Source organism: Phocoena phocoena, chromosome 10 (assembly GCF_963924675.1).
Source record: "Phocoena phocoena chromosome 10, mPhoPho1.1, whole genome shotgun sequence".
NCBI lineage: Eukaryota > Metazoa > Chordata > Mammalia > Artiodactyla > Phocoenidae > Phocoena > Phocoena phocoena.
This window is the reverse complement of record NC_089228.1, coordinates 32885282-32910040: the sequence shown is the minus strand read 5'-3', so window position 1 is coordinate 32910040 and position 24759 is coordinate 32885282. Positions and strand designations below refer to the sequence as shown.

The window sequence follows — 24759 nt, the reverse complement described above, 5'->3', positions numbered from 1 at the left end:
ACCCTCATAAGAAGAGATACCAGAGAGCTTGTTTACTCTCTCTGCCATGTGAGAACACAGCAAGAAGGTAGCCATCTGCAAGCCAGGAATAGAGCTCTCACAGGAATCCAACCATGTTGCCACCCTGATCTCAGACTTCCAGCCTACAGAACTGTGAGAAAATAAATTTCTGTTTTTTAAACCACCCAGTCTGTGGTATTTTGTTATAGCAGGCCAAGCTGACGAATGTAGGGAGTCTTCCTTAGTGACTCATTTGAGTTCTAAGCTGTGATAACTGTAGATAAAAAGAGCAGCAATAATGAGAAGGCTATGGAAAAAAAAAAAAAAAACTTCCAGAAGTTCATAAGAGCCTTCATAAATAAGTGAGAGTCATTTTAAATCAAGATTTTTTCTGACTATAAAATTGACATGCTCATTATAGAAAACTTGAAAAGCCACATAGATAATTATGACACCCACCCCAATCCCATCACTCCAATCTACCCACTAGTAACAATTTTATTTACCCCCATGAAGGCCTTAAGACTACATGATTTCTTTAAAACACATTAAAAGATAGATCTCTATTAAAACTAATCAATATAATATAGATTTCCCCTCTTTATTGAGATACAATCTTTCAGCATTTACAAATATCTAAGTGCAATCTTTACAAGAGTTAACTGTAAATTAAGTGTGAAAGGGCCAACATTCCTTTCCTTTTTTTTTTTTTTTTTTTTGAAATTCTCATAATTTTAATGGTCAATAGCTTCTGGTTGGCTCTGGATGGTACAAATACAGGTAAACAACATACTTAACGATACCCCTCCCCTCCCCCGGCGCATTCACATCCCCACTGTAGCATTGCTTCCATCACATCCTGCTGCCCGGTCAGACTTCCACAGCCTCAGGCCCCCATGGGTTACGGAAATCCACATCTTAGTGTGATGAGCTAAAAAAAAAACCGTGGTACACTTGTGATCTGTTATTTCTTTAAAATAACAAACGTGAAGCCGGATGCCTACCCAGGCTCTGCTGCCTCACAGAGCAGCACGGGTGCTATGCCACCTCGCAGGCCGGGCTGCCTGCTCCCCCTACTCCGCCCCGATCATACAGCGCAGAGCTCGTAAATCTTCTTGACGTAGTACACCAGAGCCGCCAGTGCTATCGTGTTGTGCAGTCTCTTCCTGTGCAAGTCGTCCTTCAGGACCAGCACCACCAGGGTGGAGGAGGTGAGTGTGTGCAGGGGCAGCCGGGACAGTCTGTAGGCGTCGTACTCCACCAGGTACTTGCAGCAGGGGTCGAACTGCCAGGAGATGCCGTAGAGGGTGCAGGAGGCCTGGCTCAGCACACCCGCGGGCAGCGAGATATAGTGGGAGTAATCCAGGGGCGGCGCCAGCAGGGTGAAGAGGCAGGCGGTGTCCGCCAGCACAGGGGTCTTGTGCAGGCAGTTGCCCACGGTGATCCAGCGGCCAAAATCTTCTGAGATTTCAGATTCAAGTCTAAAGTAACTATATTTACATGTATAGACGTATGTATATATATATATATGTATAAATATGTTGTGTACTGCAATATGCTTTGTAGTCCCATATTTTACACCTTAAATTCTTGATAGCGTTTGTTAAAATTTCAGGTCTTAATCATTCAGGCAAGGGGAAAAGAAACCCTCAGCTTTCCTCTCAGTCAATTTCTAAGGCTTTAAGTTAGCAATTACCACAGCTGCCAACTTCTAAATGGGTTAAAAAGGAGCTTTTCACTGGACCTCTAAAAATTACATACTGCTAAAGAAAGATCAGAATGGAGTTGGAAACATAGAAAATCCTATTGACCTATACATATCCGAGTTAAAAATCTCACCAAATGTTGGAACACATTTTAAAAATAATATTTTAACTTTTACTACTAATTTTCTTAAATTAACCAGACTTTATATTTCCTCCCAAACTTATTTTACTTTAGCCACAGATGTCCCAAAATACCAAAAAAAAAAAAAAAAAAGAAAAAAGATGAAAGAAAGAAAAATGTATATTGTGGAAATCACTTTAATAAAGATCTGTTTCTTCTGTCCTTATTTATATTTCTGTTCTTACAATAAGAAGTCAATTTCAAGAACCCATACCTAAAATCAAAAGCATAGAGAAAAGGAGATGGGAGAATATCAGTAAGATCTAGGGAGGAGAAGAGATGCAAAATACACAGACATATTAGATGATCTATTGATTCTGCCCAAGAAGATATTCAAAATGCTGAACCAGAGAAAGACATGAGGGGGCTTCCCTGGTGGCGCAGTGGTTTAGAGTCTGCCTGCCGATGCAGGGGACACGGGTTCGTGCCCCGGTCCGGGAAGATCCCACATGCCGCAGAGCGGCTGGACCCGTGAGCCAAGGCCACTGAGCCTGCGCGTCCGGAGCCTGTGCTCCACAACGGGAGAGGCCACAACAGTGAGAGGCATGCGTACCCCCCACAAAAAAAAAAAACAGAGAAAGACATGAGGAAATATAAGCATGAAAAATAAAGGCAAAGAAAATGACTGCCATGGTCACACCTTCTCTACTGCTTCAGTTTGAGGAATTCAGGGAGAATAAATTTTATTTTTCTTTTTTTAAAACCTCTAAAACTAAGATAAATGACTAAAAACATATTTAAGGAGGACTACAGAAGGAAACTATCTCACAAGTCCTGATATGGCTCAATGTTGTACATGGATGTTGCCTTTCAAAATAGATACTAAATGCACATGCTCAGTAACTCAAGCACTGGTCCAGAATAGAGAGAAAAAATACTTAAGACATATGCTGTAACATCTTGAAAAGTGGAGTTTTAGAAGGCAGAGCAGCATTTTATTCCCAATCGCCAAAGCATCTTCATCGGAATATCTTTAAATGTTATTTATAACTGATATTCTAAAATAAGTTGTGTAGTGAGATCTTCAAATACTCATCTAGATTGTGTTTCACAAATAAGCAAGCTCTCAAAGCAGATAACTGTAGGCCTTCCTTAGAGATGGGGTAAGTGAAATACAACATAAAACAGCTTTTTCCGAAGTGCACAGAACCCAAATGCTCTGTGAAAAGGGGCTTGCAGGGTCAAGTAAGCTTGAGAAATGATTATTGGGGATTCCCAATGCATATTAGCATTAATCACTCTGGGAAGTCCTACAGCAAAGTATTCTACTTACTTTTATTTTTTCCAGTATTATTCCTCTAGAAGTCAATTCTTGGGGAAAAAAATAGAACTTTAATGATGTTAAGCTTGGGGTTATATACTAAAGTGAAGAGTCAAAACAATGATTTGGATTCTTCAAGAGAAAACTTACCATGATTACCCCCAATTTAAAATAATTGAGGGCTTAAATATCCAGATCACCTTGTCAGCTTCTGTCACTCAAGTCATTTACTGAGAGCCTGCTGTGAGCCCAGAGCAAGGAAAGAACAGACATAGACTCCCATGCTCCCTGATTCAGCACTCCATGTCTCAGGTGACATTTTTCAAATAGTCTTGAGATCGGAAAAGCATAAAATTGCTTTGCTTTTATAATATTAACATATTTTGGTTAAAGATTGCAAGAATGTGGGGAAAAAAGTTTCGGGGGGGGAAATAAACAACTTAAGTGTGTTCGCTTCATTCCCCATGAGTAAGAAAAAATATCTGAATTGAATATCTCTTTAAGTTACTCCTTTCCATATATTCATAAAATAATACTTGTAATAATACTTCATTTTATACATCCAGATTATAACTCCTACTCAAAGATTAATACCCAAGACTATTTTATATCCATCATCCAAAAGATGCAAAATAGGTATCTGATGGGCAAACAATCAATCACTGGAATCGAACCCCTAGCAACCATCTACCCAATGGGCCCAGCTTGCTGATTCTGGAATCAGCCATGAATATTAGCAAGCCAACGAGTGCAGGGATTACAGCAATGAGGATGAATGTCAGGTGGAAAGACTAAAATAAGTTTACCTTATCTTTGCTTTTATCTTTTTTTTTAATAATCTCTGGATTTTTCTAGGACATGTCTGCTATAATTGATAATAAATTTAGATACAGGAAGTTCTCTCATTCATTCAACAAATATATACTGAGCATCTGTTGGGTACCGGTCACCTTGCCAGGTGTGTGAGATACCAGGTAGGTATGAACAAGATTCATGGGCATACCCCTCTACCATGGAGCACAGTCTAGATCCTTGTTATGCAAAGTGTGGTCCACAGACAGCAGCACTGACATCACCTGAGAGCTTTTTAGAAATGCAGTATCTCAGGCCACAACTCAGCCAACTACTGAATCTGAATCTCCACTTTCATAAGGTCCTCAGGTGACTTGGGTGTTCTGAATGGCTTTAGGTGTCCAACATATACAAGGGACAAGACTGATTAGTGCAAAAGAGACTAGGACAACTTTACTGGCCAAGTACATTTAGAGAAACATGAAGCTACTCTCAAGAGCTATCCAACTTGGCATAAGTGTACAGCAACCCTAGGACTAAACTCTCTGGAGAAACTTTGCCAGTAAAGATGCCTTTATTACCCTCTTTGTGTTTGCCAAACATTATGTTCCCCTTAAACAGCAAGAAACAGTTTTCAATTCCTCTCTAGGAACTGTGGACACTGAAATGGTGAGTGGGTGGAATATCAAAAAAAGCAATATCATTTAGTTACAAAAAGTAACAATTATGTTATTGCTGAGTGTCACAATGTGCTTTCCTTTCAAATACAGGAAGAATTACTGGTTTCATTTTAATATCAGGCCAAGAAAGAAAATAGAAGCATTTTTTACAGAGCACGGAACTCGCTGTGATCACATATCGGTCTATGGACATTAATCAACAAACTTAGGGCCAACTGGTTTAAAGAAAAGACGTGATCTAATGTTCAGGAAACATCCCTACATAATTATATTACACTTTATTTAGAATAAAATTCTAGACTACTATTACTGGGTACCACAGAGGCTCTTGAAGGCTTAACTTTTAAAAATCATCTAATTGTAGTTGCAAACAAAACTGAGCAGTCTTTGGTCCAGCTATCTAAGTAATGCCCTGCCTTTGGAAGGATTTACTGTGTGGAATTCACCGCAGTTATGTGAGCCCAAGTTAAGCGCTCCACAAAGAAGTCAACTTGGGCCTAAGGCACATTCGGAGGAAAAACAAAAAATCAAAAACTCTTCTTCTTGGCTCTTATCAAACTATAAAAAGATGATGACCTAGATTAGAAGATGACATGGGACACGCTGTTTTCTCGTGTTGCCGTTTTTGTGTTTGTCTGTTTATTCAGATGGTATCTAATTCTTTAGAGCAAAATGTACACGCACAGAATCAGGTTGGGCTAGTTCAAATTAAAAGCAATTAGGGTGTTTTTGCTTTTAAATTTATTTATTTATTTATTTTTGGCTGCGTTGGGTCTTCGTTGCTGCACGCAGGCTTTCTCTAGTTACAGAGAATGGGGGCTACTCTTTGTTGCGGTGCATAGGCTTCTCACTACGGTGGTTTCTCTTGTTGTGGAGCATGGGCTCTAGGCGCCCAGGCTTCAGTAGCTGTGGCTCACGGGCTCTAGAACACAGGCTCAGTAGTCGTGGAGCACGGGCTTTGTTGCTCCACTGCATGTGGGATCTTCCTGAACCAGGTCTCGAACCCATGTCCCCTGCATTGGCAGGCGGATTCTTAACCACTGTGCCACCAGGGAAGCCCAATCAGGGTGTTTTGACGTTTCTTTTTGTGGTCTCATTGGCCTACTTCTGAGTCATTCTTCATGAAGTCCATGCCCCAGGCATGCATCCTGCTGTCCTGTCTCTGTACCCATTACTAATGACACACAGGGAGAAGATATGACTCTAGTGGTTCTTGCTGGACACTATGTGACCTATGAGGTTTTGGTCTCCATGTATTAATTTGTTGTTGTTGTTAACAGACTCATGTCTAACAAAAAGAGCTAAAGATAAAACAATCCAACTGACCCTTAGAAAGTCGCAAATCAGATTTTTATGTCTTTGGGCAAGATACTGAGCTTTCCAGAAATAAGACCGTGCTCAAGAGCATGTTATGAAAATTACAAGTGATCTGTAATGCATGAAAAGTACCTATCATGGAACTCCCTCAAGAGAATAAAGGGTTGCCATTATAAGCCAACAATAGTATAGAAGTCCCTATCCATCTCCCAGTTCGGTGAGGTACACATGTAAAAGACAGTAGCTTCTATTTTTATTCCACCCTGTTTATCTTCCTGTGTTCCTAACCTTGCTAATCCTATAACCTAAGGTTGTTATGAGACTTCAATGAGTGACAACATGTACACCTTCCAGTATAATACCTAACACACACTACATGCTCTATCCTTCCTTCCTGTTTCCAGCTGTGGCAGTAGCTGTTTCTTTTCTGTCTATTTGCTCAACTTCTTTTTCTTTTAGGAACTACATCTCCCCAACTCCCTGTGGTTTTAGTGGGGTTTTCTAGTCTGACCCACAGTGGCAAGCACCATGGATCCTCTGGACGCTGACTGATCCAGGGGTGAATTCATTAAGCCATCAAGGCCAATCAGAGTTCTTCGAGGGGACTGACACAAAATCAAGGACCTCTCCTTTTGTGAGATTATGAATGATAAGAAAAATATGGGCCTGTGGCTGGTTGTGGCCTTCTCTGATACCATGTATTAAGAATCTGCCTGGGCTTCCCTGGTGGCACAGTGGTTGGGAGTCCGCCTGTCGATGCAGGGGACACGGGTTTGTGCCCCGGTCCAGGAGGATCCCACATGCCGCAGAGCGGCTAGGCCCGTGAGCCATGGCCGCTGAGCCTGCGCGTCCAGAGCCTGTGCTCTGCAACAGGAAAGGCCACAACAGTGAGAGGCCCGTGTACCGCACAAAAAAAAAAGAATCTGCCTAAATGATGGAGCCTTATAATATCAATTGAACAGCTAGGTCTATCTGAATCATCTACTCTCCATAACATCAAAATACAGTAGCAGGGTTTCATTCACTTGTAACCAGAAGAGTATAATACACAAGAAACAGTGTGAAAGATAACAAAAAATATAGTTAGATATAATATTTTATAAGAACACAGGCAAGTCAGAAATGGGTAAGACCACCACAAAAGAGTCAAGAAATCTCCAGAAAGCACAGGACTCTAATATGGGATATGGAGATAGATAAGAACAAGATTATCAAGAAAATTAAATGTTTTCCAGCCAGAAGTAATAATACTTGCAAAGTCAAGAGCACTCAATGTGATGTCCAGCACATAATATTTAATTAATATAAGTTGAAGGAATAACAGAACAAGTATGGACCATGTATCAAGCAAGAGTAAGACAGGACTGATTAAAAAGTATAGATCACTTTTAGTTGCAGTGAAGTAGGAAATAAAAGGAAGATGGGGCTGAATGATAAGCAGTCTTCAGAATCAAGCAAGGAGTCTGCACTTGAATCTGACTGGGAATCATTTATAAACTGGTAAAAAGAAGGCAATAAGGGGCTTCCCTGGTGACGCAGTGGTTGAGAGTCCGCCTGCCGATGCAGGGGACACGGGTTCGTGCCCCGGTCCGGGAAGATCCCACATGCCGCGGAGCGGCTGTGCCCGTGAGCCATGGCCACTGAGCCTGCGCGTCCGGAGCCTGTGCTCCACAACGGGAGAGGCCGCAACAGTGAGAGGTCCATGTACCGCAAAAAAAAAAAAAAAAAAAAAAAAAAGGCGGCAATAAGATGGCTTTCGGGAAGTTAATAATAAAAACCAAAGCTAAAATGGAAGTTGCAACACTAGAAATGATGGTGAAAGAATTCTCAGATATAGTTGAGAATCAAGTATAGAAAAAACAGTGGAGGAATCACCAAAAGAAAGATGAGTAAAAATTGATGGAAATCATGAAAAGGTTGCAGAGAATAAGAGAGTGAAGTTTCAAGAAAGAAAGGGAGTCAAAGAAAAGTTTGAAGACAGTAAAGACTAAGAAAAAAATTAGGATATCACTGCAGACATAAAGGCAGTTTCAATGGAGTTGTGTTATCTTAATTGGAAATTGAATCCCAGTGTTTTAAATCCCAGAGTCAGGGGTGATTGCTGAGTCATTCAACAACAGTACTGCACAGGGCAAGAACCAACCAGAACAGATGCCACCTGGAGCACAGAAACCAGGTCTTGCAAGTCCCTGTGTGGACAGGGGTTAACTCTTTAGTTGCTGGATTTGGGAGGTCCCAGGGTAAGAGCTGGAGTGGGACGGGTACTCTGAGGGTTTGGGGTAACCATAGAACTATTTCAACATTTTAACAATCAGTATAGCTGTACCTATGCCTCTCAGTTGAGTATCAGCCCTACATAGAAAGCTGCTGCAATTAATAGTGAGAGTTTCCTACGTTTCCAAGGCATGGAAGGGAGCACTGGCTAACCCAAAATCATATCCATGTGCCTGTGAGACAGCCTAATACAGAGCCTCTCCAGTACCAACCTGTGGACTAGGTGCATCAGAAACTACTTTTTTGTGGTTGTGTGTGTGTGTGTGTGTGTGTGTACGTGTGCGTGTGCGTGTGTGTTTTAACTAACAATGACTTGGCCTCTAAAGACATTCCCTTTAAGGACAGGGTGACACAAAGATCTGCATGTATCTGCAAGTTCCTTGGGCTGGGGAAAAACACATCAAAAAGATTTTTTTTATGCCTACATTTTCTTCCCCATTTATGCTACAATATAAATATCTATGCATTATCTGAATATACAGACAGGAATAGCATAGGACAGAAGCAAACAATGTTTCTCCATCCTGGTACTAAAAACGGATTAATAACAACATCAGCTAATGTGTATTGATTACTAAGGCAAGCACTGTGCTAGAAAATCTCATTTAATCTTGCCCATAACCCTATGAATTAAGTATTTATTTTACCTACTTTATAGGTCAGGATATCCACAAAAGGGAAATAACTTGCCTAAGATTTTCTCTTTTGTTGAAATAACTTTCTGGGCTCAAGAGGGTGCCATATCAACAAACCAAAACTTTTAACTTCCATGTGCCTGTAAATGTTCTACTAGACCAGAAACACAGTATATCCAGTCAGCCAATCCCCAAACACTAAACCAACTCTGGGCTCGGAACTTATTCCCTTATTCCTTTTCACCTCAAACAAGGTTGACTATGCCGCCCCAGCCAATCAGATGCTTTCTATTTTTCTCTTCCTTGTTCTCTTTTCCTTATCCTATAAAACCTTTCTACCTTCCACACCATTTTGCAGTTCTCCAGATGAAGACTGCCTGCTTCATGATAACACCTCATGAAGTGTTTGTTTGTATCACCGTAATTATCTTCTCTAATCATTTTTTAAACACCTTTCACAAACTGGAATGATTCCCTCCACAAAGCCTTCCCTTGAATAGGAGTGAGGAGGCCACACACTGTGACCTTGCTGTTCCCAGGACAACCTCAGGACAGACTGGCCTCAGAGACAGTCAGCCACCTAGAAGCTAGGCTCTTTTGGTCCTTTCCTCCACACAGTACTTTTAGCCTTTAAAGATCACAGAGCAAGGTCAAAAGGAAACAGTGAAGATGTTGGGAAGAGAGGAAAAGGAGGAAGAAATTTCAGAAACTGCTTCCAGATGACAGGGTAGCCCCTCGGTGTATGCAGCCTGCCCTCCCAAGGCTGGATCCATGTTATCTTTCACAAACATTTGAATACAAAGAATGCTTGAATTCCCAGAAATTCAGTGAAATACTACTTTGCAAAATTGTGAATGCATTTCAGGGAGTAATAAAAAGACGGACACCTGACACTTCTTTTCTCTTCCAACACTCTTTGGGAAAAGATCAGGTGAAGTTCTCCTTACTGGCCTTCTAGCAACCTGAACTCACTCTTCCAATTCCTTTTAACACTCCCCCAAAGCCCCCAACAGCCCTGGTTTGGGGCCTCATTCTCAGGATCTCCAAAACATACTGCAAATCCTTCTATGTTCAACAAGCTTGTCTCATGGAAAAAGCAACAGGCGGCAGAGGAATTCAGGCCACCCCAAGTCACCAACAAGGCCTGAGGGATGTGGAAAGTGGACCATGCCTTAGGGATGAGGCATGTGACGGCCGGTACACTGTCATTACTGAAAGTTGAAGGGGGAGTTCACTTGAGGCCTGTGGTTGACTTCTCAACTCCGCTGGAGGGGGGTGCGCACGTCAATAAGGAAACTGCAATGCCTAAATAAACAATAAGCTGGGAACCTGAGCACCAGCAAGGGAGAGGGCAGGGGCTGCTGGCCTGAGCAGAGCTGGCCAAGATGGAGCAAACAAAACAAAGTTTTAAACTTTGCAAGAATGCCATGTCAATTCAGACTCCCCAGGCAGGCCCTTTGAGAGTCCAAATTGCCGGTCACCAAACCTCCAGACTCAGTAGAATTTTTAAAGCAGGACACTTTGTTCAATCCCTTCATTTGCCAAATGAGAATAGTGAGAGCCAGAGGGGACAAGTGACTTGCCAAGGACCCAGCAAAGTCCCTGGGTCATTTATTATACCACAGGCCTACTGGGAGTTGCTGTTTTTTTCTCCACTGGTTTCTCATTTCAAAGACACTTTTAAAGTCTTTCCACATGCAAACTGTGCTAAATTCAGAGCTAAGACTCTGAAGTAAGCTTGTTAAACTCTTTCTCTCTGGTGGTCCTTGCTCAAAGGTACCATCTCTTTTTTTTTAAACAGGTAAAATTCAATTTTCAGACTGAAAAGGAAGGGATGGAGGAGCAGAGAATTCCTTGAGCATCTATTGTATGCCAGGATTTTCCCACGCCTTAAGACATTTTAATTCCCACCGCAATTCTGCGCAACCTGGTATCATGGTCCCATCTTACAGAAGAGAAAGCTGGACTTCAGAGAAGCACTAAGTGGCAGGACCAGATTCTCAATTTCCATAAATAACATAACCTTCTCCACTTTGGAGCCTTTTCAGTTCAGCAAAAGAAACCAGAATAGAAGAAATTGTGTATCTTTAAGACTTTTGATAGATGGTTTTTCTTTCAACAAACTTATTGATGTTTTTCCTAAATTATAATTCCTGATCATCCCTATATAATGAATGCACACTACTGAAAACATAAAAATATAGGGAGGAGAAAGAAGAAAAAAATCCTTTCTAATCTCCCCTTCTAGAATTAGTGTCAACATTTTGGTACGTTTTTTTCCCCAAGCTTTTATTCCACACTGATAAATATAACCTCTTTATATATTATTAAGACTGTAACTACTATACACCTTAGAAATGCATCTCCTAGTTGGTTATTCTATAATTCATTTTATTTTTTAATCTTTGAGTAACCAAAGTTATTGACCCTTTCTTTTATAATATCTTCATTTTTTAATAATGGCTTTGTTAATATACAATATTTATACCATAAAATTCACTTTTTTAAAGTGTACAATTCAGTGATTTATGCAACCATCACCACGATCTAATTCCAGAATAGTTTCATCACCCCAAATTGTTGTACCTATTAGCAGTCACTCCTTTTTCTCCTCTCCCCTTAGCTCCCTGCAACCAGTAATCTACTTTCTATCTCTATGGATAGGCCTATACTGGAAATTTCATATAAATGGAATCATATAAGATGCCTTCTGCAACCGGCTTCTCTCATTTAGCATGTTTTCAAGGCTCATCAATGTTATAGCATGTATCAGTCCTTCACTTCTTTTCAGTGCTGAATAATATTCCACTATATGGATATACCATATTTTGTTTATTCATACAAGATAGTGAACATTTGGGTTGCTTTAGGTTTTTGACTATTATTAACAATTATAATATGAACATCTGTGTATAGGTTTTTGTGTGTAAACGTTTTCAAGTTGTTTGGGTGCATATGGTAACTCTACATTTAACATTTTGAAGAACTGCCAAAGAGTTTTCAAAAATGGACTGAACCATTTTAGATTCCTACCATCAATACATGAGGGTCCAGCTTTTCCACATCTTCCCAACACTTGTTATTGTCTCTCTTTTTATCTTAGCCATCCTAGTGGGGGCTAAGTTTTATCTAATTGTGGTTTAGATTTGCATTTCCCTTTTGACAAATCACACTGGACATCCTTTCATGTCCTTATTGGCCATTTGCATGTTTCCATTGAAGAAATGCCTATTCAAATCCTTTGCCCAATTTTTTTTTTTTTTTTGCGGTACGCGGGCCTCTCACTGTTGTGGCCTCTCCCGTTGCGGAGCACAGGCCCCGGACGCGCAGGCCCAGCGGCCATGGCCCACGGGTCCAGCCGCTCCGCGGCATGTGGGATCTTCCCGGACCGGGGCACGAACCCGCGTCCCCTGCATCGGCAGGCGGACTCTCAACCACTGCGCCACCAGGGAAGCCCTTTTGCCCAATTTTTAATAGCATTATTTGTCTTTTTATTTTTGAGTTTTTCTTCCTTTATTTTTCAATGAACTTTGTAATTAAAGTATACTATACATAGGAAAGTAGCCAAATAACAGGTTTTCAGTGTGATGAATTATGATAAAGTGAACATGGCTGATTACATACAAACCATAACATAAAATAGAATATTACTTCTACTCCAGAAGCTTCGTTCACTCCCCCTCCCAACCTCCCCACCCCCCCTCCTCCTCCAGATTAACCACTATCCAGACATCTAACACTATTGATTACTTTTTTCTATTTTTGGAACACATACAAACAGAATCATATTGTATGTATTCTTTTGTGTCTGGCTTCCTTCCACACCGTTTTGGAGTTATTCAATTATGTTGTTACAGGAAGCAATAGCTTGTGCCTTCACATTGCCATATAGCATTTCATTGTATGAATATTTCACTGTTTATTTATCCACTCCACTGTTGATAGCTATTTCATTTGTTTCAAGTTTTTGGTTATTCCATATGTAATTATGTTTTGTACCTTCTATTTAAATTAGGTCTTGCTTACCATTGTCAGATTTGCTCCTAGATGTTTGGGGTTTTTTAATACCATCCTGAATTATATTGTTTTCTAAATTTCATTTCATAATTGTTTGTTACTGGTATGCAGATGATTCATTTTTATATACTGACCAGCTGTTTAAGTTCATTTATTAATCTAGTAGTTTATATATGGATTCATTGAGATTTTTTACACACAAAATTATGGTGCCTGTGAATAAAAGGGTTTTATTTCTTCCTTTATAATTCTTATACCTAGGATATCCAGAATATTGTTGAGTAGAAGTGATAGTAATAGGCATTCTTGTCTTGTTCCTTATATTATAAGGAAAGCTTTATCTATTTTACCATTAAATATGATACTTGCTGTAGCTTTCTTGTAGCTACCTCTTATCAGATTAAAATTCTCTCCTAATCTAAGTCTGATAAAAGCGTTTTTTAGGTTTTTTAGCATAAATGAATGCTACATTTATCAAATGCTTTCTCCACATTCATTGAAATTAATTTTTCTCCTTTATCCTGTTAATGTGGTAAATAACATTGATTGATATCCAAATATTAGTCCAACCCTGCCTTCCTGGAATAAGCACAACTTAGTCACTGTCACTGCATTCAGTTCATTAGAATATTTTGCACTGATGTTTATGAGAGATTGTTTGTAATCTTCCTTTCTTGTAATGGCTTTGTTGGGTATTGATATCAAGGTTATACCGGATTCATAAAATAAAATGGGAAGTGTTTCCTCTTTTTCTATTCTCTGGTATAGTTTCTGTATGACTGATAACCATTTTTTCTTCAAATGTCTAGTAAAATTCATTGAAGAAGCCATCTGGGACTACGGGATTTTTTGTTTGGTTTGTTTTTTAGATATTTTTTTTGGTGGTAAGGTTTCAAATCATAGAAACATTTTCTTTAATATACAGGACTACTCAGATATTCTAGATATTCTGTTTCTTCTCATCGAGTTTTGATAAGTTGTATTGTTAAAAGAATTAATCTAAAATTTCAACTTTATTATCACAATGTTGTTAATAAAATCCCTTGATATTTTTTAAGTCAGTAAGATTGATAGTGATGCCCCCTTTCAATCCTGGTATTGTTTGTCTGTCTCTATTTTTCTCAATGATTCTGACCAGGAGATCTGTTAATCTCTTCAAAGAATCAGTGTTTAGCTTTTATATTCCCCTGTTGTATATGTTTGGTTTCTATTTCATTAATTTCAGCTTTTATCTCTATTATTTCTTTTCTCCCACATTCTTATGGTTTCATTTGATCTTCCATTGCTTTTTAAATTTAAAAAGTCTTCTCTCAACCAGACTGAATGACTTGCTCTTCCCCAGACACGTCTCATAATTTCCAACCTCCTTGCCTTTGCTGATATGGTTCCCACTGTTTATAAATAATCCTTCTACCCACTATCAAAATCATGCCACTTTTTTCAAGGCCCTCCCCAAATGCTATCTCCTCCAAGAAGCATTCCCTGTCCCTCTCTTATTTGATATCCTCTGAGTCTCTGCAGCCCATTTTGCTGTTCTTAGGTCACTATTTAGATCCAGGCTCATATACTCCCTTCCACTAGCCCCTTAAAGACTGAGCGCTCACTTCTTCTGAAAGGCCCACCATGGTGCTGTATACGATATAGCTGCTTGGTAAGCACTGGTATTTGTAATTCAACTTCAGGAGTTATAGTCACACAAAATAAACCTGTTTATAGCAGGAATTATCAATTAGCAACTCAAACATTTAGATTCAAACACATATAAGAAGAGTTTGGGGGAAAAAAAAGTCTCACTTTTTTAATCTTCCTTGCTTCTAAATGACAACGATATATCATCCAGAGCTAACATTTAACTTGACATTTTGCTTTTTCTGGCTATCACTTAAAACCCACATTTTTCCCCTTATTTAAGGAAAATAGTTAAAAAAAGAACACAAAACCGTGTCCCATTTAAGTTGAAAGATGAGAAAATGAAGAAATTTCTCAAGAAAAAAAAGGCTAAAGGATAATTTCTGGTATCATAAGCGGATAGGGCACATCAAAAACACAGGGCTTTGCAAGTTTAAATGAGTTATGCTCCACACTACTATAAAGGCTTCAGGGCAAGACTTAAAACTCAAGGAAAGAAACCAGGGCATATGTTGGCTGTAGGGTACATATTTGGAGCCCCATGTGCAGGACTGATAACATATACATGTAAAAAGGATGAATCTTGCCTTACAGCACAATGTACAATATTGCCCCTTTCCAAATATATCAAACAGAACTTTCCAGCTCTCATGAGCTGCCTCAACCTGTTCTATGATGCAAAACTCAGTGCATAATTTCCAAAGTGTGGAAAGAAAAACTAGTTGAACTGATGGGTCCTCTTCAGTAAAAGCAGACTGGAAGAGTAGAGAGTCTAAGAACTTCAGAGAAGAAACCCATGTTCAAATCTCAGCTGCCAACCTACCAGCTGTACGACCTTGGGCAGGTTGCTCATCTTCTCTAAACCATAGCTTTCTCATCTGTGAAATGGGGCTAATTTTACCTACTCATGGGTCATACGTCAGACGCCTTGCACCTGACTCCACATGTGTGGAGTGGTGTTCGGGCTATAGCTGTCACTGGTGACGCAGGTGGTAATTTTGTTGTTATTGCTGTTATTCTGTTTAGCAGCCACAAAAGGAGCTATGGCCTATTTTTAAGGCCTAAAAAGCCATCAAACTGGCTTGATTAGAAAAAACGAGGCTTGACACCAATTTGCTACAAACACATCATCTTGGGAGAAGAAACAATGCTGAGTGCAGTGTTTAGACTCAGATAAGTAACAGTTCAAAATATGGATGAAATAAACCAGGGTAGGCCCTAGAGCCAAAGAAAACATTTAAGCCACTTCATGGTATTCCTGACCAGATCCCAAGACTCAAATTAACTTCACACTAGGAAATGGGATACTTTCAATGGCCAAGGTTTGAATTTGAAATCTCTCCCTTCCTAGCTATGAGATGTTGGGAAAAGTTACCAAGTAGTTCTTGCCTTCTCCATGTTCCAGTGTATCCCTTCCATGCCTAGTGAAACTGAATTGACTGAATTTGATCAGACACCAAGTTATCTCTTAAGAGAAAATTAACTCAACTACAGGTCAGTCAACCCCATGCAGAAGAACAGCAGACATCTGCCTGAACACAAAGATAAGGCTTGGTTTTTAGTTTTAAAAGCAAAAGATCAACCTCACCATAGAGTTAGCACCTGAATGCAAAGTCATATTCTTTCATCAATAGCACATCTACAAGGCAGCAATTTCGTCAAGCTCAATCTTGAATTGCTTACTACTCAGTTTCCATAGAAAAGCTCACTGGCGTAAACGTTACACAAGAACCACCACTCATGACACACAAGTGCAGCGGCTGGTCATGTGACGAGAAACCTAAATAACTACAATTCTCACTTCAGTTACCACAGAAATATTGTCACATAGTCACATTATACCCCTAACTTCTTAATCCACTTTAGTTAACAAGTTCACCAGATCAAGTACATTTTCTGTGACTCTTACTAAAACGCTTATGTCACTCATGTATGTCCCATGTGATAAATTCTGCTGAATTCAGTGCTAGCATAAAGTTTGTTTTTCTTAATGAATGTCATTTAATTTATTAAAGCAAATGAGAATTAGGAAATTCCATGCTTTTTCTTACAGCCTGAGTTGTTAAATTTGGAGTGAAGGTTTATGCTCCATTCTCAGTAATTATTATTATTCTAGGGTTGGTTCGTTTTTTTGCATTTTTTAAAAACACAACTTTCTCCCTGTCCCTTCCTCCTGTGATTATTGGAGATGCTGCAGCCATCTTGCTCAGACAGGCAGAAAGGGGCTGTCTGAAAACAGAGCTCATGTGAAGAAAGCTAAAATAAGAGATGGAATGAGAGAAAATGGAATCTGTTAACATCTTTTGAGCCCCAGGATCAAGCTATGCCTGAAGCAATACCAGTTTTTCCAGTTAAGTGTACACTCCTTTTAGGCTTTAGCCATTTTGAATTAGATTTTCATTCACTTAGAAGTTTTAACTGACAAAGAAAAAAAATTTTGAGATTATCTGACAAATACTGTCACTACTGAAATTCATTTTTGTTAAAAAAAAAAAAGAAAAAGGGGCGGGACTTCCCTGGTGGCACAGTGTTTAAGAATCCGCCTGCCAATGCAGGGGACATGGGTTCATTCCCCAGTCCAGAAGATCCCACATGTCGCGAAGCAACTAAGCCCGTGCGCCACAACTACTGAGCCTGCTCTCTAGAGCCTGTGAGCCACAACTACTGAAGCCTGTGTGCATAGAGCCTGTGCTCTGCAACAAGAGAAGCCACTGCAATAAGAAGCCCACACACCACAACGAAGAGTAGCCCCCGTTCGCCACAACTAGAGAAAGCCCGCGCACAGCAACGAAGACCCAACGCAGCCAAAAATAAATAAAATTTTTTTTAAAAACTGGATAGAGCTTTATGAATGAACCCAAGAAAGTAAAACTTTTATGTCATGTCAAATTTATAATAAAAGTAGGTTAAAAACACATTCTTTCAAAGGAATTAACATTAAAGAAAAAAGAGGAAAGAAGCCCTTTTAACTACCTTTTTATTGACAGTTCTCCATAAGAGCAGAAAAGAGAAGCTAAGAATCTTTAGACACAAAAGCAAGAAACGGAGGAGTACTGCAACATTTACGAGAAAACTGACTTTTCTGAAAAACACATGCAATGTTCTAAGTGCAAACCTGGAACATACCTGCCAGACCAAACCAAGATTAAAATTAAAACTTGGTGCTTCCTGCAGTAAGATAAATCACAAATAACTTCATTCACTTTGCTTCCTTTTATTTTCATTCAGGTGACTTTAGCCCCCCTGGTTCAACTGGCTGGCAGCAGTTGTGATGGCTGCAAGCGAATTGCCCCCACTTTGGTGTGTGCAGATGGCCCTCCCTGACAGACATATTCTCACAACTCTAAAAGCCCAGAGGGGTACATAGAGATCTACTAGAACTACCAGACTGTGGTTCTAAAAGTGCTTTCATTTGGACAAGATTTCACAGATGTTCACAACAAACACCTTTCTTGAGTTGATGCAAAGCATATTTTTGGAGAAGATGAGGAGTCACAACTTCACCCTCAGTTTCTCTAAGAAGCAAGGGAAAAGTAGGGGTAAGCTCTAAACCTTAACTCGTGTCATCTCCCTGAAACTAAAGGTCCAAATTACTCTAGGAAAGCTCCTTTTAACTTCAGATTTTGCCAAGGCACTAGATGATACTGATGCTTACCCAAGGTGTTTAAATTAAAATACAACCAATGTCTCAAGTCCCACCCATCAGGTTTAAGGGTCAGTTCTATTTGGTAGTCAACCCTAAGTCTTGTAGAATATGGCTTTCCAATATTCCCTCCAATTTCAAACAGATATAATATACAAAATCAGAAGAGATCACAGGCTCTGTCACAACCTACACATGGCTGAGGAGATGACCCTCTACCAGCTGCCTCCATAACTCAATTTATGCATGTTAAGTATAGATGCTAATGGGACCCAGACTTCTCCACTGACAAAACAGAAGGCAGTGCTTTGTAAATTAACACGCAACCAAAAGACAATAGAAAAACTCCAGGCTCAGTTCCCTGACAAGTATATAAGTATATTGACTATCAATGTCCTAAAAATAAATGTGTTCTTCTACAAATCAGGATCACTGGCATCCATTTAAAAAAAAAAAAACCCTCTGGACTCAATTTACTGATAACATATGGATGTGAATGTGCCCTAAAAATTATATTTTATGCCTTCTCATGTAGATAGCCTAAATGAGTGCTTTATTTACTATTTTTTGTTTTCTAATAAAACATATGATGCTAAAAAAGAGTAAGCCATAATCAGAGTTTCTACTTATAAAAGTCACAAAAAATTACTAATTGTACAGAGAACTTTATCAGGAAAATGCCCACTGCTCTGGGATAGATGTCATTCCTGGTTTCTCCAAAGGTTTCTGAAACTCAATCTTTACTTCCTTTTTTTTTTTTAAAGATAATTTGGAAGTCGTTTTATATACATCCTCTTCTATTACTAACTGTGCTGGAACTGGGGAGGGAGGTATGGAGGTGGGTAGAAGGAGGACTAAATGACTCTTTGCAAAAAAAAATAAAATAAAATCTTTAGTCTTCTCTTTTTTTCTTTTAAGCCTTAGCCAAGTTTCAAGTTTGGTTCCAATGTGAAGTGAGGATGAAATCTCAGTTATGAGATTCTACACTCCCCCACAAGTATAGAATGGTAAGTTTATTTTCAAAATAGTGCTAAGTAAAAATTACACAAATTCAAAATGAATTGATGAGCCAATATTAACTTTTTAAAAATCTTACTATCATTTGATCCCTTTGATAATATTTTTCACACCAATTTGCAGTATAAGTGCCTTGAATCCTGTAACCTCAGTTAGGGGACATAAAGTTTTAAAGCAAATGTTCTACATTATTTCCACAAAAATCCACTTGGATGAAGACACTGTCATTGACTAGAAAAAAAAATACGAAGTCAGAATTGTACACACCAGGAACTCAGTAGCTCGTATTAGTTTCTTTTTCCCCAGGACTTGGGAATTTGGGGGCAGACAATTCAAAATCATGTGCTACAAGACAGAAAAATCATTACCCTATCAACAAGTTTCAGAAGTCTTTTGTAGGATGATGGTGACCGGCAAACTCTCAAATGTTAAACTTATGCATGAAATAACCAGATTGCAAACATCATCATTATAAATTTTTTTTCTTCAGGGAACAACGTAAATCAAGAATTATTTATTCTTAAGATAAATACTATTTGCTTCCTTCTGTCAAAAACTAGAAGTAAAAAGACTTCAAATTTCTATCAACTGACAAAGAAACTGGCTTTCATTTAGATCTGTTTCTTTACAGCTTGCTCATCATTATTTACTTCATTATTCTTTAAATGCCCTAAATCCATGCAGGAGGATCTTTGCTTCTTTTAAATATCTCTATGCATCCACTGCTAAATAGAATACCTTGTGAGTATTTAATAAATTATTGTTAATTCCAGACTTGGTTAGGAGAAAATACTGGAGTCATAAGAAAGTATTATTCTTTGAAAAGTAAATTTTGCTGATAGCATAATTTTAATCATTTAACGCCTCCATTGCATGTACAACAACTTCTCTTTGCAAATCTTAGTTTCTCAAGGTATCTTTTCATTGTAATGTGAATGGGAGGAAAAAAAGAATTACTCTAGCTTTAGAAATTTACTTTTAAAGCACATACAAAACCTCTCTTAGGGTTGAAAGCATTGGCTATCCTCTGGAAATCAACCCAGCTCCTTTGAGACAGGGATACTTGAGCCCTTTATTCTTTTGCCCAGAAAAGGCATCCTAATTAAAGGGCCAATAAATTAAATGCGCCAGAGAAGGCCAAAAAAACAATCAAGAAGAAAAGCACCCACCAGGGTGTCTAGAGAAAAACACAAGGTTCATTTCACATGTTTGTGTTAGGCACCATCAAGTTTAGAACAAACTCCAGGGGAACAGCTGTTTTTGAGAAATGTGAACAGCTCCTACCTTCATTTCAATGACAGTCTGGAGAGCCTTCGTCTTGGCTGGCTCTGGCTGAAGTTGGCTTCTTCGGTGTAATTCCTGGGGAGGAACACGATAGAAATAAGCCTGACGGTTCATCCTTCCGTTATACCATGACCTTTACACAGGTACCACTCAGCCCACCAAGTCCAGGCTCGCTGTGTACAGACATAAACAAGCCACAGGTGCCTCTTCCCCCACCCTCTTTAGCATCCCTCCTGCCTGGAGCCTGCGTTGCGGTGAAAAGCTCCTGGCACATGCGCTATTTCTGAAACTTCCATCAATAATTAATGTCAACTGTGACAAAGCCAGCAAGTAATCATAGTCCAAATACTGTTCAACACTGGGGCTGTTGCCCAGCCGTCAAATCATAGTTTAGTAAATTACATTACTCCGTGCTCCCAATACAAACACAGCAAGAAAACGGAGGAAAGAAAATGACTAACGTAGTTGCAAATCTGCTGCACGGGTGGCATTTTGCTACTGAAGTAGGTTTGAAATGAGCAATTTAAAACATTTTCAGTACAACTGTGTCACTTTCTGGAGTGAATTGGTCTGATGAAACCCTATGAATCTCTTGCTTCCTAATTTACAGTTTCAGTCCTTGTTCAAAATCACATCTGTATGTGATATTCCTATGCATTCATGATGCCAAGAAATTAAAACTGGCATTAATATCAACAGTGTTAGAGGGGAGAAAAAATGGTTAAATCCAGATGTAGACCAGTAACTTCTTTAGGTAAAAAACAAAAAAACACATTACAATTTTAAGCTTCAAGGCTTACTTTTTACATGCCTCTTCTCAAAAAAAAATTTTAAAAGAGTCTGTCAACACTTTGAAAGATTGATTTGGCAGAAGAGAAGAGATAAAGTTTGTTCAGTCCATGCTTTGATTTTCTTAATGATAATTATCAACACTTATATGAAAGTAGGCCATGCATGACAGGAGTAAACAAAAATGCTCATGCATGTCCACACTGCTGATACAATTACTCACCTAAGTGAGTAATTGCACCTATGGAACAATTCCATTAAGACTTATTTGACTTATAAGTCACCTATGGATAATTCCATAAGATTTATTTGCTTCCTGAAAAGTCATTTAAAGTCGACATGGAGTAGTTTTAGGTCTTTACATTCCATTGGACCGCCAACATTTAAAAAAAGAAAAGAAAAACCTTGGGTGTTAAAGAAGAGGACCAACATAATTTCTGGCTTTATCTAAGCAAGGACATTAAAAGTAACCCTACATCCACCACTACCATCTACTATCATCACCATTTCATTAAGATAGAACATATTTATGTAAAAATTGTCAGAATAACAGAATTGCACAAAAAAAGATAGTCCTTCCCTGGATTCCAGGATAAGAAAACAGGCAACCTTTCACCCATGTCCTATTACATTGTTCTTATTTTCCAGCAGTCCAAGAAGACTTGGTCAAGGGCCAAGGTGCATAAGTCTAGAGATCAGTACAGGGGAATTACTGCTACAGCTCTGCACTGTAGCATATTTTCTTCTCAAAGTCATCACTGGCACACAAAACTACTTCTCAGACTTCAATCTGAGCAGAACTAGAATTAGTGCTTCCTCATTGTTCAAAATGGCCTCAACATCAGTTAGGACATTTTTGCCCCTAACGTATTTCTGGAAGGGATGAGGTCAAGTATTACTGACTCCAGTTCCAGCACACCACTGGGCACCTTACGTAAGGACCTCAGGCTAAGAAAACAGAGCTACTTAGCCCTCAACGTAACTTCCAAGGTTGTTGGAGTTCACTAGACCAATAAAAGCTTATAGATGACAAAACAGAAAGTAAGTCCCTTGTTAGAGTTGTTCCACAGTAAGTGGTAGGAGTATCACATTTCATAGGTCACCAATTCTGATACCATGTGGCATCAGAAACATCTTAATGAAAAAAGCTGAGAATGAAATTCATGATAATTTCATACCACAGCCAGTCAAGTTCCAGAATAAAAATCATATGATAATTTGAGGAGAGAGGTTAAGATTGTATAAAACAAAAATAATCATGAAGCAACTAAGCAACACAACAAAAATAAAAACACAGGGTAAAGACATGTGCCGTTATAATTTCTGCCAAGCATGAAAAGATTTTTAAGGGCAAACATGCAATAACAAAGCTGAACTTGTAGCAATAGTTTTGCAAAAATGAAAACAGAGTTCTCTTTGCTATAATTATACGAGTTCTATTATAATATAAACCAGCTCAAAATCCAGATTGGGCCCTCACCCTCTCTGTCACTCCTTAAAAAAATAAAATCTCCAATTACCCAAGAAGTGCAATATTCCTACCCTAACTACATTATATTTCAATCAATTCTGGCTTCACAGTTTCTGAGGATCACCTTAATTCTTAAGGTGTCAGGTAAGTGAAGATTATAAGCCACCTGCAGACTTTAGGGATTGCCTGAAAGTCCCATCTCAGACACTTTATCCATCTCTGAGATTCAGGATCATTAAAATGCACACCCTGACTGCGGCAGAGAGGACCAGTTGCCCAACAAAGATTGGTGTGCCTCTTCATCAGTGTAGAGCTATTGCTAGGAAGTACCACCACCACCACCCTTGTATCCAGGTGAGACCATGTGACCTATTTCTGGCCAGTGGAATGTGGGTAAAAATGAAGAACTCAAGTCCATAAAAACCTCCTACCCTGTCCTCAACTCTCCCTCTTTTCCTGTCTGCTGACTAGAAGTAAAGGACTCCAAGACCCAAGAAGATGGCAGAACCCCGAGATAAAAGGAACCTGGGTTCCTGAAATGCCGTGTGAAAAGTCTGCTGAACACCCACACTGGATGGTGGAGCACAGGAAAAATAAATTTCTATTAAATTAGTCTCTGCGCTTTCAGGCTTTATCTGTAGAGATCCCAGGGCCCTCTGCTTTAACTACTGCAATGGCTGGAAGGAAAAATAATACCTACCTAGTCCTGTATTGTTTGTTGCTTTTGAATTACAAAAGTGATGTTAACGTGTGAGTGCTTGCCGAATTTTTCTAAACTGAGAGTAAGATGAATTGGTTGCTGGTGCTCCAACTATCCTTAACCATCTGAAAGATGTACCCATTAGGCACTAATCTTAAATAACTAAAGAATTTCCCCAGCAGCATGTGGTGTAGGGATGCGAGAGGACAAGATTTAACTTACTCTAGAAGTTTTTAAATGACAGTATTAAACCATCAAGCGCAGTGGTTCTATGCTTTTCTGGGTCACTGATCTCTGTAAGAATCAGACGGAAGCTGTGGATTATCTCCAGAAATGGACACAAAAGCACGCATTAACAAATTTTATACCATTACAGCTGGTTCAGAACGCCTGTTCCAACACCCAAGAAGTTCATCTGTGAAACAGACTACAGGCTAAAAACCACTTATTGAGATGAAAGAGAACTGCATGGGGAGTGGGGAGCCAGGACCCTGTCCAGACACAGCCTGAGACCTTGGTCATGCCCCTTCCCCTCTCTGATCAGTAAAATAAGCAGTTTTATGAGTGAGTTTCTAATGGCCCTTCCAGCTCTGAGAACACCCAGATTTTTAATAGCAGCTGATTCTGAAAAGCTGATCTCTGGCTGATATTTCTAATCACACTCATTCTCCATTTCAAAAACAGAATAAAAATAAAAGAAGAAAATTGGATATCTCATTGCAACACTGACACCGAGGTTATTTTTCTATAATCTAATGACTAGGCTGGCCTGAGATGGTCTAACACTGCCAGCTCCTCCAGCTGTTCAGCATGGAAATATACCAAGACCCCAGAATTTTGAGCACGAAATCTCAAGTGGTTCATCAGGATGACATTACTTGGCAGTTAATGAGAATCTGAAGTCTAGTGAGTTAATCTGGATGGACACTAGCATACAAGATGAGCTTGACAGAATAACGTTTGCACATACCATATACTTTCTCCAGTACACCAAAAAAAAAAAAAAAAAAAAAAAATCAAACCTTAACTTTCTCTCTAAAGGTAATTTACTATTTTTATCTGGCCTTTCCACCTTACCGTTCTGGTACTCTACTGCTATGTAACAAATCACCCCAAATTTTAGTGGTGTCCAACCACCACCATTTTATTATGCTCATGAATTCTGGGTCAGGAATTCATAAAGGATAGAGTAAGGAAGGCTTGTTTCTAAAGCATGGTGTCAGAGGGCTGGAACAGCTGGGGCTCGTGGATCCACTTCCAAGATGGCTTCTCCACCCACATGTCTGGTGCCTCGGCTGAAAAATAACTTGAAGTCTAGGTTTAGCTGGAATTCTCAATCTTATCAACTATATATGGCCTCTCC

At 39.2% G+C, this 24759-nt stretch overlaps 2 protein-coding genes across 2 annotated transcripts in view; both read right to left on the bottom strand.

The window, feature by feature from the left end:
* ERC2 (ELKS/RAB6-interacting/CAST family member 2) overlaps positions 1-24759 on the bottom strand; it is a 736860-nt gene that overhangs the window by 464585 nt on the left and 247516 nt on the right. Inside the window, exon 3 of the mRNA XM_065885901.1 lies at positions 20437-20511. Within this exon, the coding sequence (XP_065741973.1) occupies positions 20437-20511 (75 nt within the window). The remainder of the gene's footprint in view (positions 1-20436; positions 20512-24759) is intronic.
* LOC136128922 (transmembrane protein 11, mitochondrial-like) lies at positions 1088-4149 on the bottom strand. Its single transcript, XM_065884979.1, has 2 exons — positions 4092-4149; positions 1088-1461 (listed from the first exon to the last, which is right to left on the bottom strand). The coding sequence occupies exons 1-2, from the start codon at positions 4147-4149 to the stop codon at positions 1088-1090; spliced, it is 432 nt and encodes a 143-aa protein (XP_065741051.1).

Excerpts from the sequence above, each read along its gene's own strand:
- LOC136128922 (XM_065884979.1), bottom strand. The coding sequence starts at position 4,149 with ATGCCCATGAATCTTGTTCATACCTACCTGGTATCTCACACACCTGGC. Across the intron at positions 1,462-4,091 it reads CACACCTGGCAAGGTGACCG|AAGATTTTGGCCGCTGGATC; the intron begins GTACCCAACAGA and ends CTGAAATCTCAG.